General features: G+C 43.5%; 1 protein-coding gene across 1 annotated transcript in view; it reads left to right on the top strand.

Annotated features, from left to right (window-relative positions):
* The first annotated feature begins 964 nt into the window (after positions 1-964).
* The window catches only part of TMEM86A (transmembrane protein 86A), a 63,933-nt gene continuing 47,194 nt past the window's right edge, over positions 965-17,703 (top strand). Inside the window, exon 1 of the mRNA XM_054025881.1 lies at positions 965-1,083. Within this exon, the coding sequence (XP_053881856.1) occupies positions 1,063-1,083 (21 nt within the window). The 5' untranslated portion in view covers positions 965-1,062. The remainder of the gene's footprint in view (positions 1,084-17,703) is intronic.

Genomic DNA, 17,703 nt, shown 5'->3' with positions numbered 1-17,703 from the left:
AGTTGCGCTTTGCTCTTCAAAATTCACTTACAATAACCTATCCTTTAATATGTCTATATTTAGATTGTGACCTCTTCTGGCTACACCATCATGGCCTTCCTGATCTGTAGTTTGCCTAGCACATGTTTGGTGCATATAATAAGAAATGATAACTTACTGATGGACAAATATCTATTGTGTAATTCAGTTGGTGGTCTGACAAATAATGATTAAGGGTGTTATTTTAATATCATTTTCCACTATGGTTTACTTGAAAGGATTCTCTCACATATGATTGGTAAACTATAAGCAGTTTGGAGAGTAGGGCGCAAAAACTGGCAAGATCTGGATCTACTTTTTTGTTGCTCTGTAGCAACTAGATGTGCCATATTCCAGAAGACTTTGGCACACCAGTAGCAGGTGGGTGAGCCGTTTAGGAAGTGGAATTTGGGAGTCTGAGCACAAAAACAGCAGGGTCCATCAGAATCCATGTCTAGAATAATTTTTTTGCAGCACTATGGTTCCAAGATATGCTGTATTCTATAATTTTTTGGCACATAAGTAGCAACTGGACATTTTCTTTATTTAGGAGCTGGGTTGTGAAAATCAGCAGGCTTTTCTGGAAGAATCTGATTTTTACTCACATCTATTTGTGAGTGTATGTGTTTATGCACGTCTGTAAGTGTACCCATGTTTCTGTGTGCGAGTATGTGTGTGTATTTAAGCCTACTGTGGACAGAAGGCAGGAGAGGAGGGGGAAGCGGAAAACTGCCAGCCTCTTCCTCTCCCCTTATGAGCTGAGTCTAATCAGCTGCAGGCTGTGAGCCTAGAGAGGAAGGCAGAGGGAGGGGCGACTGAGACAGAGCCGGCTGGGGTCCCACCCCCAACTCCTCTCCCTTCAGCCCATTGGCTCCGGCCTTTGTGATGTCATTGCGTTCTAAAAAAGAACCCAGAGAACAATCGGCATTGAGAAAAACAAATACATTTTCTGATCCTATTTAAAGGGAAAGCGCCAGGCACCGGGACCCAGCCGCAGAGCTAGAGTCAGGGACTGCAGTTCAGCTTGAAGCCTACCGAGCAGACATGGTGTCGCCGGTCACAGTGGTGAGTGCACACGGGGCTTTGCATGGATTGGAGATGAAACCGGAATACAGTAACAATGAAAAACCCAACTTTTTTTTTTTTTTTTTTTTTTTTTTTTGAGAAGGGGAACCTGTATACATAGGACGGAGTGTGGGTGGACGGGAACTGGCCCCATGCTAGGTTGCCTGCAGGATCTCTGCCCCACCAGGGACCGGAGTAATGCGTTGGGGCTGCTGCCTTGGGTTGTTAAATCGGATTCTCCATCAGCTGGTTGGCTCTGGGGAGAGGGAGGGAGTTAGTAATAGGGGGCCAGAATCTGATTCTTTAGGCTCAAAGCTACCATCTTCTCCACCCTGAGCTTTCCTCTGCTGGGATGTGGGGAGAGAATTAACACCGCCTTTAACAGGGGACGGGTGGGGGAAATCCTGCGAAAAAGGATGAAAACACCGTGCACGTGACTAGGAAGCGTGACTTTGTTGATTTCATTTCTCGGGTCTCGCCGGTTGGACGGTGCAATGGGAAAGGAGAGCCCTGCTCGGTCAGCCCCCCGCAGCAGCCTGAGCAGAGCCGCCCCATGATTTTTCTTAAGGAGCAGCAGGCGCTGTCCTATTGCTATTCGTGGTATGTTTGTAATTTATGTGACTGGACGCGGGTCTGTCAAAATCCCTGTGCGCATTGTACATCTGGGAACCTCTGTGCAGTCTGTGTGCTGAATGCCCGTGTGGGAGGGATGTGCAAGGTGTATGGACCAGCTCTCTACCAGCGTGCCTAGATGTGCATCGTAGGTGTAATGCAGCCTTGTCCACTCACCAGGATCGAGAGATCCTCTGGGGAGTTTTTTTAAAAAAAGTTAGTGGCCTCCCTTCACATTATAAACATTTATCCCGATGCATTATTTTCTTCCTCTCGCCATTCAGCCTGGACTAGTAGCTGCAACAGTGGTGGTGGAAGAAGGGATTAGACTCTGTGCCTGGGTCGGCTAATTATCATGACAATTTTGCAAGGCTGATGTCATGTTTATGGTTGGCTGTATGTTTATGCTGTTCCAGTACTACAAAAAATATCTCTCTATGCCCAGTTAAAATAGATAAAATATTCAGAAAACACTTGGTATTAGCCAGAAACGCCCATCAATATTTTTACATATTCCTGTATTGTTTTTCATGCAATGTTCAGACTATCAGTGAAAAACAAGGTACTTAGTGTACCAGATAAATTTCGAGTTATACAAGTATCAGTATAAAATATCAATACAACATTCATTGGAGATGGTATCACACCCCCCTTTCATAATGGAATATTCTATCCTACTGCACTTTGATTCCTGTAGGATAATTGTAAAAACACTGCATAGGTGAAAGACCTTTTTTCCCCCTAAAAAAAGAAATCATTGTTAAATTTCAGTGTTTATTAACATTAAAGTATATTGTTCATAGGGGATCATGACTGTATTGTAAATTCTATACACTGATATATCCTAAACATCATATGTTTGTCTGGCCTTTTGGCTGGGGTAGGGAGGGAAGCAAAGAGCAGATTGCAACTTCACCTCATGTCAAAATATGAAAGAAAATGAATAATTATGTACCTGGAAATATATATTATAAATAGAAATAAAAATATTGCTAGGAGTTGACAAAATTATTACACCATGAAATTAAGAGCAAAATTTGACCCAGTGTGTGTGTGTGTGTGTGGTGTGTGTAAAAAAAAAAAAAAAAAAAAAAAAAAAAAAAAAAAAAAAAAAAACCTGAAAAACATTTCAAGGTCTCCAGTTGTAACTGTGTATTGCCCATCTTGTTATTTATTACTAGCAGAAGCCAGTAATAAGATGCCTAGTTGTATTTTTCTCCTTCCATTTTCTTTTGGCAGAGTCAGTGTCCTCAAAATATACCTGGACCTGAAATACTGCTTGCAATTTTGCCAGAGACACGATTGATGTATCAGTTCCTTTTGCCACCTGAGTAATTTCAGGGGTTGAAAATTCTCTCTCTCCTGCTGAACATGATTCATAAAGGCTCAGGACTAAAGAAAAAATTAGGTTGCAGCTGTTATAGGTAACTTTCCTTGCTGCCTTCATTGTATTCCGAAATCTTGTGTATTCCCTCAGACAGGGTTGCTGTGATAGAACTGCTATTTCCTGTCTTTCTGCTGAGATTCTCTAGTTCCTTTCCAGTGATGTGGGAACCCTCTCTAAGTAAAATTGAGTTTCAGTTGTTTTAGTAATCAGCTTTTATCGCCCCCTCCTCCCGCCTGGTGGTCTGCCCCCCAATTTATTCTCTGGACCTCTTAGTTATGTCCATATTCCTAGCTCTGCCTTGGTTTTCCAAGTCACTTTGAGCTTTCTATTTACCTATCCACCTGCTCTTTTTTTAGTAAATCCTTTCAGAAAGAGACCACTTTGCTTATAATTTTCCTGTGGACTTTCCTTCACTTCTATGCCCATTTGTGGTTCTCATCTGCAGACTCAGTTGTCCAGATTATCAGATTTCTGATTTGACAGTACCTCTGCTTCTTCCTCCTTAGAGACCAGTGAGGGCTGTATTGCCCCAAGTTCACCTCGAATATTGCTCTTTCCCAGCAGTAGCTGCTCCCGATGGAGTTAGACAGCTAGGTGCAGGCAACTCCTCTCTTCTTCCTTCACCAAGCCAGAAGCAGCACCAGGGCCTTTTTTTTTTTTTTTTTTTTTTTTTTTTAAATTACTATTATTGAGGCTTTAATTCTTTAAACTGATCAGAATGTCTATCTTTGAGACTTGGTCCCCCTCTTCCTCTTGTCACAAGGCATCTTTGGTCTTTATGCACACATTCATTGGTGCACCCAGTATCATAATATATGTCCCTACATGTGCATGCGTGTATATCTTCCACTACCTTGCTTTAATTTAAATAGACAACCCCACATTTATCCTTACACTAATATACTAAAATAAATATATCTACCTAGTGTAATGAATTGGATTTTCCTAACAATCAGTATTTTCATGTACCTGAGTGGTTCACAATTCAGTTGAAAATGGGTAAAAACCAAATAACTTTTGAAACCCCACATTTTTTTTTTTGTAAAAATGAGTAAAAAACAAAGGGCCTTGTCTATGTGGAATAGGAATACTACTACTTGCCTGTCTCACCGCGTAGTCAAGAAGCTTAATTAATATAATCCATACTAATACAATGTGCAAGACCACATGTAAAGGTTTGTGTATGAACTATTAAAGCTGGTTGTTTAGAACTGAAGTAACAGTGGCTGTGGCTTTAAGATTTAGAGGTCCAGGTTCAATCCCTACAGATGAGTCAATATAGGGTGTTATTACATTAATGTGGAAAAGCACTTTGTGATCCCAGGATCAAAGAACTTCTGTGTACATCTTACGTGCCTTCATATGCTGTCCTATTTCCAGGACACAGAGTTTATCTGAATGAGTTTAACTGACAAATCTATAGCCGCATCAGGAATAACTGTTAGTCATCAGGATAAATAGTCCCTTCACTACAGCACATAGCCCAGAGATATTAGTGTAAGCGGAGGAATGGTCCCGCTATTGTGGGGAACTTTCCTGGCTTCTGCACTACCCCGGTGAAGTGGGCTAGCGAAAGGATCTGAGTCCTCACTCCCACTTCCTTTACCCAGAGGCCTCCCTGCCCTTGAGGACTCCCCTTCCACTCTCCTGTCTGGCAGAGTCCTCATAAACCTCGACAAGGTTGGGCCCAGGATTCCTGGGGGGCTCAACCCCCAACCCTGCTGTGGTCACCCAGGAGAGGGGCTAGGGTGTCCCCACTCTGGGGTAATCTCTTTGCACTGGGCACCTCCGTGACCCACTGATCATTTCATACAATTTAAAGCAAATACAAGTTGTTTAATTAACAATTTTAAAAAAGAATAAGGAAAAATGGGAAAAGTTAAAGGAAAACACATCACCCCACTCTGTGGCAGGGAACATCACAAACAGTGTCTCTGGAAGGTCAGGGCAGTTCACAGTCTGTTCCTTGTAGGTCCCAGGCCTCCTTCTCAGGCCCTGGCTGTGCTGCAGAGACGCTGTGGGTTGGACACTTGCTCTGGCGGTGGCCACACGCTCTCAGGCTCTAGCTGGCAGGACCCTTTTTCCCAGCGTTGCCTCTGCCCGGTCGGGGTTATGATCTCCCTCCAAGTCTGGCCTGCAGAGCCTCTTGGCCGAGGCGTCTCCCTGTGCTGGGCCCACTGCCCAGGTCCCCCTTCTCTCCCCAGCTGCTCACCGCACCCAGCTCCGGACTGCTCCAGCCCCAGCTCCACTCGGCCTCAGCCCGGCTGCTGCTGCTCCTCTGCCTCCAGCTCCCGGGGCTGCTTCTCTGGCCCCTCTGGCTCTGGTTGCTGCAGCTTTGCCTCCAGGACAGGTCTGCTCTGCAGGCTGCTTCTGTGACGCTGCTCCCAGCTCTGACCTGCTTCCTGGCTGCTTGTCTGGCCCCTCTGGCTCTGGTTGCTGCAGCTCTCCTCCCAGGGCAGGTCTGCTCTCTCTGGGCTGTGCTCTGGCTTTGGGGCTGCAGCTCTGCTCCCAGCAGCTTAGCTTGGGCCCCTGCTCTCTCCTTAGCTCGGCCCCACTGTCTGACTCAGGCAATTCCAGTTCACATGGAGGACGGGACCCCCCCCCCCCCCCCCCCGGCCTCCTGACTCCCTGTCAATCAGGCTGATCTGGCGCATTGGCCTCTCCCCATTGTTCCTGCGAACTGTCAGTCTCTGGGTCCTGATTTCCCATCGACCCTTCCCCTTTTAGTGCTGGGAGCTAGCAACCAAAACACCCCCACTGAATGTTAGTAAGGGGGCAACAGTCCCCTTACATTAGGCATCAGCAATTGATATTGATTTGTCATCTTCCTGTTTTCAAAGTACTCTGGCCAATGGCTCTCTTTGAAGTGATTCCCTTGTGCTTTACATCAAAGCTGGAAGTTCTTTGATCAAACACTTCAAAAGCAGTAGGTGCAAAGACTCTTTACCCCCGTCTTTGCCAGGCCTGCACAATAGTTTGCTGCCTCACATTCCAGTGACTGTCCCTTGCAGTCAGTGCAACAGTAGTGAAGAGGTGAATAGGTCTTTAGAGCCTGAATTAAAATAACTGCAATATCATGCAAATGTTGTTAATTTCTTTTTATGCTTTTAGGGGGCAGCCTTTGAAGTTTGCTCTTAGTGCATTTGAAGAATTGATGGAGATATCCCATCTCCTAGAAGTGGAAGGGACCTTGAAAGGTCATTGAGTGCAGCCCCCTGCCTTCACTAGCAGGACCAAGTACTGATTTTGCCCCAGATCCCCAAGTGGCCCCCTCAAGGATTGAGCTCACAACCCTGGGTTTAGCAGGCCAATGCTCAAACCACTGAGCTATCCCTCCCCCCCCCCCAATTAAATTTGTTCTAGAACATGTTTAAAACCAGACTCTGTAGGCTAGGAAAAGGTAATTGTGGGGGGGTGGCTGCCCCTCACTGGCAGAAAAGGGGCTAAGCAGCCTCAGGGAGGCTGCGCCAGAGGCAGCCAATTAGAAAGGGACTGAGAGAAGTAGCCAGTCGTGGCCTGGAAAGCCCATGTAAGACGGGCTACAGGCAGAGCAGAGTTCAGTAACTGACTGGAATGCAAGGGGAGAAGCCCTAGCATCTGGGACAATTCAGTGCTGCAAGCAGGGACTGGAGAGCTAGAGACAGCTCCTGGCTGGCTGCTAGGGACAGCAGGTTGAGGCCCTGAGGTAAGGGCAGAAGAGGGTACTGGAACTGCATGGGAAGCGGCCCTGGGACAATGAACTGCAGTTGCCACTGAGGGAAGAGGCTGGGTGGAGATTGCAGGTCCCCTGGAAGGGGAGAATGCAGTGTGGCACAGCTGGAGGGCAGTGTCATGAAGAGGATGCTGTGATCCTAGGAGTAATGTGTGTCCAGGAACAGAGATGACGGGGGTGGGTGAGACCCTACCAGAAAAGGGTGCAGAGCTAATTCCCAGGACCACCAGTAGGAGGTGTTGCAGTGGTGAATTATACCCTGTCACAATAATACACAGGTTTGTCCTAAAGGAATGTGGGTTTACCTCAATTTACATATTAGCAGTAAACAAAACCATCAAAAAAATAAATAAATGGAGATATACCTATCTCCTAGAATTGGAAGGAACCCTGAAAGGTCTAAACCAGTGGAGGTTATCCTCAGACTGAACTTGGGAGGCAGAGCATTCATATGGCTCCTGCACCCCAGAAGGCCACTGGTGCCTGAATCCCCAGGAGGCCTTCCTGACATTCTGGACAAAGACAATTCCTTTGGAGGAAGTATAAGGGACAGAGAGAGACTCCATCTTTATCTTACACCTGGGGAGACAAAGGAACCAAACACTTTATGCTTGGTGTGTTGGTTCCTGGTCACAGGGTCTAGTCAGCTGTGCTGGACAAAGACTGATTAGAGAGAAAACTACCTTGAGCACTGTCTGTAGCTTGTTAAGTTAGGTCTTAGCCATTAGAAAGTGTATTTTTACTTTTGTTTGTAACCATTCTCCCTTATACTTGGGATCACTTAACCTTGCTGTATTTTCACTGTAATCCAACAGTGGTTAACTTCAGCTAAAATGATAAGCTGTACTTTTGTCTCTTCCCTGAGTGTTCCAGGAGAGGGCTGGCGGCTTCAGGGCAGATGGTTCTGGGCAAATTCAGAACTGGGGGTGTGTTGGGGTCACCTTGCAAGCACTAACCATGGCTAGTGGAGACCTGGGTGGGGCTGATGTGGTGTAGGCAGGTGGTTGGGGCCAGAGTGCAGAACCAGGGCTGCACAGCACACACAGGCTCAGGAAACTACATGCTTGTCTGTTGGGGATCAGGCTGTGAGCCACAGCAGCAAAGCATTTAAGGCACACAGGGAAGCTGGTGACACGGCCTCTCACTGGTCTGTGTTGAACCCCAAAATGTTGCACCGTGTGAAATTACATCTTAAAAGTGAATTGTGGAGCAGAAAATAGACTAGGGCCCTTCAGTTGTGCTTACACAATGCCAAAGTCAAGCTTTTTTAAAAGTTGGTTTCTGCTTGTTTCCCCCTTGAAATATAGTCTTCGTTCCCCTCTTGTTTGCTGGAGAACTTTGGTAAAACCTTACGAGGACTGGAACAGTGATAACACATGAAGCTGTATCCAGAGCAGCAGCTGCTCCACTCTACTGTAGAAGTGGGAAAGGAAACTGATTGCCTAAAAGTCAATGTTGTGCTCCTCCACCGATCTTGTAAAAGTTGGCAGAAGAAAACAGTGAGTCTTTATATTTCATAAGGAAGCAGCAAAGTCAAAACCAACTACTTTGCAGTTCACCTTTAACAGCCGCTTTTCATGTTCCTCTTTTCCCCACAGACTTGGATAGTGCAGTATGCTGGGATAGCTGACTAGCAAGCTGAAAAGTGGATGTGGGATATCCTGGGCATATACCACAAAGGCATTATTACCTGATACAAGACCAGATTAGCACATGGAATTGCTTTTGGTCATAATGCATATCATCTCTTGCCTGCCTGCAGTATTGGCCTGGGTGGGAAAAATATTTGAAAACAGCACATGATATGATTTCTCTTGTTTTCTAAGATGATCTTTGTATGTGCATTCCAGATGCAGCAATTGTCTTTGGCTACTGAGGAGTATCTTTCTCCCAGTTTTTATTTCCCCTCAAATACTCCTACATAGAATGAAGCAATTTGTTGAAGAGGGAAGAATCCCTGAATGCAAAGAAGTTGGAATAGTGGAAGTTTAATTTCCACCACCACACAATTTATTGTTTAAAAAAATAACTTATGGAGGTTTGGCACTGTAAATAGGACATTTTCTCATACATACTATGCATATCTTATATGCAAGTTATATTCTTACATAATGTAAATAAGGGTATATGCTGCAAAGTGTATTATGGCATAGAGTCATATATTCCAAAGCCAGAAAAGACCATTGTGATAATTTAGTCTGACCTCTTGTTATACCAATAGAATAAAAACCAGCAGGATCTTATTAAGAGGGATAAGGCAAAGATGCCACATTTATTGTAAATATACTGATAAAGCAAAAGATAAAAGTAAACAACGTTGTTTGACTACTTATTTCTTATACATACACACACACACACACACACATATATATATATATATATATATATATATATATATATATATATATATATATATATATATAGAGAGAGAGAGAGAGATTCATTCACACAATCATTCATTCAAGTTCTGTATAGGTGTTATAGTTACCAGCCTAGAAGTTGCTCATGCCAAGTTACTGGCCAGGTATCTTGGTCATGAGGATGGAGCCGAGTCTGTGTCAGGTGCACCTGATGCTCCTGGAGGCTGGCAGCAGAACCAGAGACTCAAAGTCATCAGTCTTTAGAGTCCCTTCTTATAGGAATTAATTCCTATGTTAGTCTATGGGAGCTGTTTCATCCTGCTGTTGCTGACTCAGTCAGCAGATGGCACACATTCCTGTCCAAAGTGGCACATTCCTGGTGGCTCCACACTGTCCAAAGTTTGTGTTTCTCATCCTTCCAGGTGATGGGGTGGGTCCCAGTTTACCCTCCGGGGGTTTCTGGTCATCCACTTGACACATTCTTCGGCCGATGGATACTCCTTTTCTAGGCTGGCACCTCCCTAACCATCCATGTATATCAAGCATTCATCAGCATACATTCCATCCCTTAACCATATTTTAATTTATGGTCTCCACCACTTTCAGAGTGTGTGCTAATTCATTTGAGACTCCCGGCCCTTTAATCACAGAGGGTGGGGGTCTGTCCTAGGAGCAGTTGAATGAAGTGAAAGACACTTAACAGCTTATAGTGTTTGTTTACATTGTATAACAAAGTCAGTTAACTTGTTTGTAAGTTTTACATAGTAGTCACAGGATAGATATAATCAATGGTTTCTACAGACAGTAGCTTACAAGTTTTAACAGAAGACCCAAGAGATTTTTGTACTTGGTGAAACTGTTGGATTTTAAAGTGTGAGGGCCAAATTATGAGGGGGTCACTGTCTCTTGGGGGAATCACTGTTAGTACCTTCTTTAATATCCCTACACTCTTGCATAAAACAGGCCATAGGAGCATGTTACAGATACATTGCAAGCCATCTCTGCTAGAATCAACTCTGGACCAGAGCCTCAGCTGGTGTCAATCAGTGTAGCTCCTTCAACATCAATGAAGCCTCAGTTGGTGTAAAATAGCATAGATCTGGCCCAGAAATGGCTCATCCCTCTGCCAGACCTTCCTGCTGTGTTCTTCAGTATTTTGACGATTCTGTTGTAACTGACCCTCGTGATGGAAGTTTCAGTACTTACTCTGGGATGCTGTTCCTCCCCACCCCCAATATCTCAAAGCAATTCCTTTGCCTCCATGGCATATACCACCTTCTAATCTTAGCAGGCAGCTCTTATAGTCTCGTTGGGTATCTCATAACCTCCTGGCCTTTACTTGCTTGTGGTACAGCAGCAGAGCGTTAGTTAATGGAGGAAAGCCAAGATCTTGACCACCCTGGGCAGGTGGAGATTGGGCACATACTGAAGAGATGGACCACTTAGATTGTGAACACTTGCTCTGTGAATTGGGGAGGAAAAGGCAGAATGCCAATTGCTCCACTGCAGATTATTACACTAGTGGGAGGAGTTAGTGAGTTCTGCCCTTGTTTCTGGAAGGGACTAGTGCAGCAATGATGAGTAGCACCAGCCTTAAAGAGTGGGTTTGTAAAACTGAAGGGAAAGCAAGCAACAAAACCCAGACTGAAGCGCTGTTTCCTTGGTGTAGGCTAGGATGGCCTAAGGGCCCCTTCTACTAGCAGAAAGAAAGGAAAACTAATATAATGCATTACATGGAGACTGTTTGTTTAGTAAGTATTTGCTGATTAATTCTATTCTCAATCAGTAGCCACTGGCATCAGTCTCAATGAAAAGAATGCTTTTTGAAACGGTATTGAAAGGGGTTTTGTCCTCTCCCACTTAAACAGTTTCCAGTATGGGTTTAGAGGGACTCATTACTGAAAGCCACTGTCAGCTCATGCCTTCTAGCAGCCTCAGAGCCCCTGCTATCTCTGGGGCCAGGGTATTATTTAGGCTTGACCTCACCCACCCACTAATAGTCTTGCTAGTGTAGCTCTAGCCTTCTAGACAAAAAACTTAGATGTGGAGCCTGAGATTTTCAAATGATCTTAAAGAAGTTTGGATTCTAATGGGATTTAGGTGCCTAACTCCCTTAGATCTCTTTGAAAAAATCTAGTTCTGCCCAACTAGCAGCAGCAGAAGGTTTAGGCAGTTTAATCCTTGCCTGTATTGTTTCCACCATCACTACCACTGGTGGAGCATCACAGCTCTGATTTGTTCCCTGGTCTTGACAAGGCTGAATTGGTTAGAAACCATTTTCAAGCATTGTAACACTATAACATGATGGGCCAGTTTGGGTCCACGTATGTTGTATCAGGGTTAAAGAACAGGTTACAACTGTATTTGAAGCCATGTGATAGGCTATGTAGCAGGTAGTTGGTCTCTAGCTCTGTTTTGGGGACCATGTTCAAGCCATGCTCTACACCTGTGCTAGCAATGGCGGTGGAAAACATGGCTTGCCAATATTATTCATGCCTTAATAAGAACTGGTGCCTAAAGAATCCAACTCAACCTGCACTCCCAGGGTTTCTGCTCTAGTCCATTTAGGTTCTTATACTGCACCCATCTCTGTGGTATTGGGAATCTTCCATTGATGTGTTAAGCAACGTGACTAGCATCTACCACCATTTGTGCTTTTTCCTCTATTCCTCTTTTACCTCTCCAAATGGCTTTATAGCAACATTGACTGCTTCTGCACAAAGAAAAATCAGTATCCTTAATTCTCCAATGACAGCATCCGTGGAATAGGGTTGGTGAATTTATACTCCTAATTTTCCCCTAGGCCAGACAAGGCCATTGTGTATGGTTGTACTGTATGCATAGTTTAGTTTATGGTCTCTGCACACATGGAAGTCGTGCGGTTCTGCAACACTTGCCCTTTTGGGAACTAACCTTTAAAGGTCAAGAGTATCATGGGCTCCTAAAGTCAATTCCCATTGAAGTGGGATGCTGGTATCCTTCAAACAGTGCTCTTTGTCCTCAGAATCACATCACCAGCACTAATTCCCATGGGGCACCTTGAGCCAAAACCAACTTCCCTGCGCATGAGGTGTTTCATGGTCTCTGCATGACTAACGGAAGCAGGATTCCCTTCCTGTGACCTGTTGGTACACGCTGTTTGATTTCAATGTCTGGAAAAAATAAGAACCAGGCAAACACAAGACAGTTACTGAGAGTTACTGAGTATGCAGTGCTGCATATTTCATGGGACCCTCATTTAGACAGACTGCACATTGGGCTTGCAGGAAGGAGGGCTTTTCAAATATTTCCCTGCCTGGTAACTTTTTTTTTTTTTTTTTTGAATGTTGTTCATGTGGTCCTCCAAAGCGCCCCCGAATCATTTCATACTGCTAGTTGCAACCTAAACCATTTTGGGGCAAATGTTCATGCAGGTGTGAACATGACACTTGTAATAGCAACACTTCTCACTCCACCTATATGGGAAGTAGGGCACCAAGCACATAAGAAAACATCCCCACACTGGGAGCCACTGCAAACAGGGCTTCTTCTAGGCTACCAAGAGCATGAATGAGTTTGCCCCTGAGCATGCACTTCTCTTTTGGGAAAGAGAGACTAATCCACTAGGGTTCTTCTCCCCACAGGATCCTGACAGTAAGTACATGATCCTTCAGAAAAGCCAACTCCCTCCAGTGATGCCCCTAACTTAGTGCAATACAATATATGGGGAGGAAAGGTACATTCTTTTGTGAGCTTGGCTTGTGATCAGCCTGTGTCCTGATGCATAATATTTTTAGGTTGTTTTAACCAAAATTCCAGTTCCTTCTGTAGAGAACAACTTAGGATTAGTTTGCTTTGGTTTAAAGGCAGTTCTCTTCCTAAGCTACATCAGATCCCCTTCCTCACAAGAGGAAAGCAGTAAAGGAAAGAATCTTGAAAGATCCATTGTAAGTCTAATGGTAATGGGATTACCACAGTAGAAGGCTAGATCTCATTACAGCGGAAACCTTGTTTGTTTTTGTAAACATACATGACAACGAAGGGAACTACAAAGTGTGTGATGGAGATAACATGTTGGGCCTATAAGTATCTAGATAGTAAAAGAGCTAGAAGCGCTGCATGGGCTGGTTATTCAGCTTCTCACATGTCCTGGGTATCCTCAGATCCATCCAAGCCAATGTCATTGTTGATCAGAGCCAACTGAATTTCCCTTGTTTGTGCTTGTGTACATATGCCTGGTGTTAGTTTCTCTGCTTAGAGAATACACACTGTAGAAAAGTGTTTTTCAACCTGTGGTCCGCAGACCCCTGGGGGTCCAGACTATGTCTAAGAGGTCTGCAAATAGTTGTCATTACCATAGAACAATGGTACTTAACCTGGGGTTTGCAGACAATGTCTAATATTTCTAATGGGGTCAGCACCTCTGCTTGAAATTTTTTAGGGGTCTGTAAATGAAAAAAGATTGAAGACTGGTGCTGTTACACAATTTTCTACAGCAGTAAAATGTATTGAGAGATGATTAAAGTTGTGTAACCAAACAACTGCTGTTGCAAAGACAAAAACAGGGTTTCAACCTGCCTGGCCATGTCATAGGAGTGCCCCATTTTCTTTTTTTCTCCCTCCCCCGGACATGTATTGATTCAGGGTTAAGGTTGAGAAATTAAACACTACTCTCAGGATAAAAAAAAAAATAGTTGTGGTGGAACACAATCTTATTTCCATCTTGTTTATGTCCTAATGCTGTTTCTCTAGCGGTATTGATAAGTTTTTTCATTCAGTCAATATACAATACAAACTAGATTTTTTTTTTTTCTTATGCTGTAAGTTTACATAGTTACAGTAGTTTTCAGAATTGTCTTAAGACTCAGAACAAAAAACAAGCCAAGTTTAAACAAAAATGCAGTAAGCTTTTTCTTGACAGAGCGCTAATTGCTGCATGTGTCTCTTTTGTAACTTCGGTGACACAATTGATGATTATGGATATACAGCTACTGTCACCCTAGCTGACCTGCTATTGAGCAAAGCTTCATGGGCCAGATTGGAGCTACGCCAGTTTTTACCGTCTGAGTATCTGAGCAGACAGCCTTATAGGTCATGACTTTTAAAAAGACTAAAGTTATCACTTGCACACTTTTTGCTATGAGAGTTATTTCCCCCTGGTCTAGAGTGGCTCATGACAGGACAGATTGTCAAAAACAGGGCAGACACCCCAAACTGGTGGTGTGTTCTATAATTAAGTTTCACTAACTCAGTAACAAATGTGAACTCCTGGATCACTTTAAGTCTTACCATGGAGTCACAGACAGTCCACTTAGGCGCTCCAGTCTATCTTGCCACCCAGGCAAGCTAGACTTAGTGATAAATAGTCACTTACACATGAAGTATTCAGGTTGTTTCCAGTCCCAAGAGACCAGTCACTTACCCCAGGTCAATTTGTATCTTTAATCTCATACCAAAGACAGCGCTTATAGCCAATCTTATAATTGTTAAACTAACTAAAGGTTTAAGAAAGAGAAATTAGTTATTTACAAGTTAAAGCAAACATATACACACTGAGTTACATTCTGTGGTTCCTAAGGATGACAGATGTGGTAATCTAAGTTTAAAATGTCTTTCGGGGTAACCACTGGGGATCTCTACCTTAGTTTAAGGTCTCCATCCAAGTGAGAGTTCAAACAGCAAAGAGAATAAAAATTTTCTTGTGATTCTGTTAATCTTTTACATTTGGCTTCCAATCCATAAGACGAGCCCCCTTGCATGCAGCATTTCCAAGGTGTGATAGAGCCATTCACCAATCCTTTGTATTGTGATGTCCCTTAGTAGCCGGTTTAATCTTGATAGGCCTCCTGAATGGATGCAGTGACAATCCCCATGGCCAGGTTCACATGTTCAGAGCAAACATTTTCAAAGTTATAAAGGAAAATTTACATATTTCCTTATGGCATGAAATACAGACATTACAAGTGAGATTAATGCATGCAGCAACTGACAAGTGTTTCATAGAGTCTAAACACTAAATACTTTCTTCTAAGACTAATGCCTATTTTGAACAAAACTAACATACAGGAGAGCTGGTTTGGTTTCCAGCTATGAGTTTGTCAATTCTTAGCTAACTCCTACTGCGTTGGCCAGAGTTGGCCCTTGGTTTATCAGCCTTACACCCCTCATGACAAACAACTAGCCTTAGTGATGAACAACTGAAATTGGAGGGTTATAATTAGGGTGACCAGATATCCCATTTTTAAAGGGACAGTCCCATTTTTGGGGACTTTTTCTTACATAGGTGCCTATTACTTCCCACCCCCTGTCCCTTTTTTTCCATAGTTGCTATCTGGTAACCCTAGTTATAATAGAAGATGCATTTGTACCTTAATTAAGGTTGTTGCTCCTGCTCCCACTGTGGTTAAGTTTTAAGAAATCAGTGCTGATCACCACTGTCAACAATGCAGTGGAATTAAATTGCTTCATTTGCTCAAGTTTATCTTTAGTCATATGCCCATAAATCTAAACATGCTTTGTAGATTTAAAAAAAAATAAAAATCCGGGTCTGAAGTCCTTAGACAAAACTCCCTTAGGATGGCTTTTCATATTCATTTGAAGTTGAAGTATCTATATCCAAAACAATACCCCAAGGGTCACAAGGGCTTCAGTCACCATAAACTTTGCAGATAATTGCACAGGGCTGAGAGCCATCCATGTTCTGTGGGGAAAATCCACTTAGTTAATGAGAGCATGAAACCGTCCCATATCGGGGCTCTAATCCAGCTCGCCAGGTGGAATGAACCTATGCTTTCCTCCTGGGAGTTGTATCTATTTGGCGAGAAGTAACACTTTTGATAACTGTTTGTTAAACACAGAGCCACTGATGTTTCCTGCAAGACTTTTCTCAACTATAAAGTATTTAGTCATTTAACATTTAGTGACAAGTGAATGCAAGACAGCAGATAATGTCATTTATGGAAAATCCCATAGAGAATGAGACTTCTATAGAAGTTTTAAAGTAGCCAATTGTGTTTAACAGGTGCCATCCTGCCACCCAATAGTCTTGTGGTTAGGGTACTTACCTTGGATGTAGGAGAGCCAGGTTCAAATCCCCACTGGGAACATGGTACTTGAACTCCTATCACCCTGCTGCCACCTGAAAGCCTATATGCTGGTGGACCTCAAGGTCTCCTGTTGTACTTTGTATAAGTAGTTAAGTGTTCATTGACACTGGGACTAGAACCCAGGTGACCCAGCTAATCATCAGGCTATAGAATCCCTTACTCTTCTCTAGGCCAATGAATATGCTACTTATACAAAGTTGAACATCTTCAACAGGATAGATTGAGAGCCCCCACCCCCATAATAGGCTATAGCTGGGTGGCTAGGGCACTCACCCCCCCCCCCCCAAAAAAAAAAAAAAAAAGCTGGTTCAAGTCTCCTCCAGAGTGGGGATCTGAATCTGTACCTCCCACATCCAGGTAAGTGGCTTAACCACCAGGTTATTTGGTATAAGAGGAGCACCTCTAACACCACCTCCATTTTATGAATGTTTGAAATGTGGTGACTGTTGAAGTGAACCGTTTCAACATTTCCAAATTCTTTTTTGACCAAAACAATTACCTGAAATCAAAACAATCTAACTTTGTATTTGACTCATCTGCATTTTTTTTTTTCAAATGATAAAAGTTTTGGCTAAAACATGTCACCCAGCTCTACCAGTTATGTCCTATTAAAAATCACGTGGCAATTTATTATAGTAAAAGGCCTCATGTCCCCATCCTCAGTGCTGGTATCCTGCTGCCTTGTACTCACATCGGACAGATGGAGCAATGCATTCCCCATCCCGCCCCCCCTCCATTGCTTAAACTGCCATTAGCTAAAAAGCATTTAATTAATGACTGACTTCTAGATAAGTCTGACTGTTTAACCACTTCGATCATCGCTGCACCTACTACTGTAGGAGCATCCTCCACTCTATGTATCTGAAGAAGTGGGCTGTAGCCCACGAAAGCTTATGCTGAAATAAATTTGTTAGTCTCTAAGGTGCCACAGGTACTCCTGTTCTTCATCAGTAAGTATCCAGGTAACCATGACAAAGCTGCTTCTGGGATAGTGGTGAAGAGGAGGGAATTGATCATTAGCTGGAATAGCAGCTTGAAGGTGGCAGGTTGGCAGACTTCTCTTCATGTACAGCACAGCCCCATTTAGCCAGATGCCTTGAAGATTTTAGGCACAGGCCGAAAGGGTTTTGTGATAATTGTGGAGAGTTCCTGGGTAAGTGATTCACATAGTGGAATACAACCTTGATTCAGATAAATGGCTGTTTCTCTTTGGACAAAGAGAATGCAGTTCTCCATTTACACTAGTTTTAATGCCATGGAGCCAGATCCTCAGCTGGTATAAATGGACACAGCTCCATTGATGTCAGCGGAGCAAGTGCAGATTTATATCACCTGAGGATCTGCCCCATTGATGACAGTAGTTACTGAGGTTTACCCAGTTGTGAGATTAGACTGAGGCACATGGGGTTTAAATATCCTTGCAGTCTGGGTTTAAAACAATAAGGAATGTCAAAGCTGAGACAA

This window comes from Malaclemys terrapin, chromosome 4 (genome assembly GCF_027887155.1).
Source record: "Malaclemys terrapin pileata isolate rMalTer1 chromosome 4, rMalTer1.hap1, whole genome shotgun sequence".
Classification (NCBI taxonomy): Eukaryota; Metazoa; Chordata; order Testudines; family Emydidae; genus Malaclemys; species Malaclemys terrapin.
Note: the sequence above shows the minus strand (reverse complement) of the source record. Positions and strands in the feature narration are given on the sequence as shown.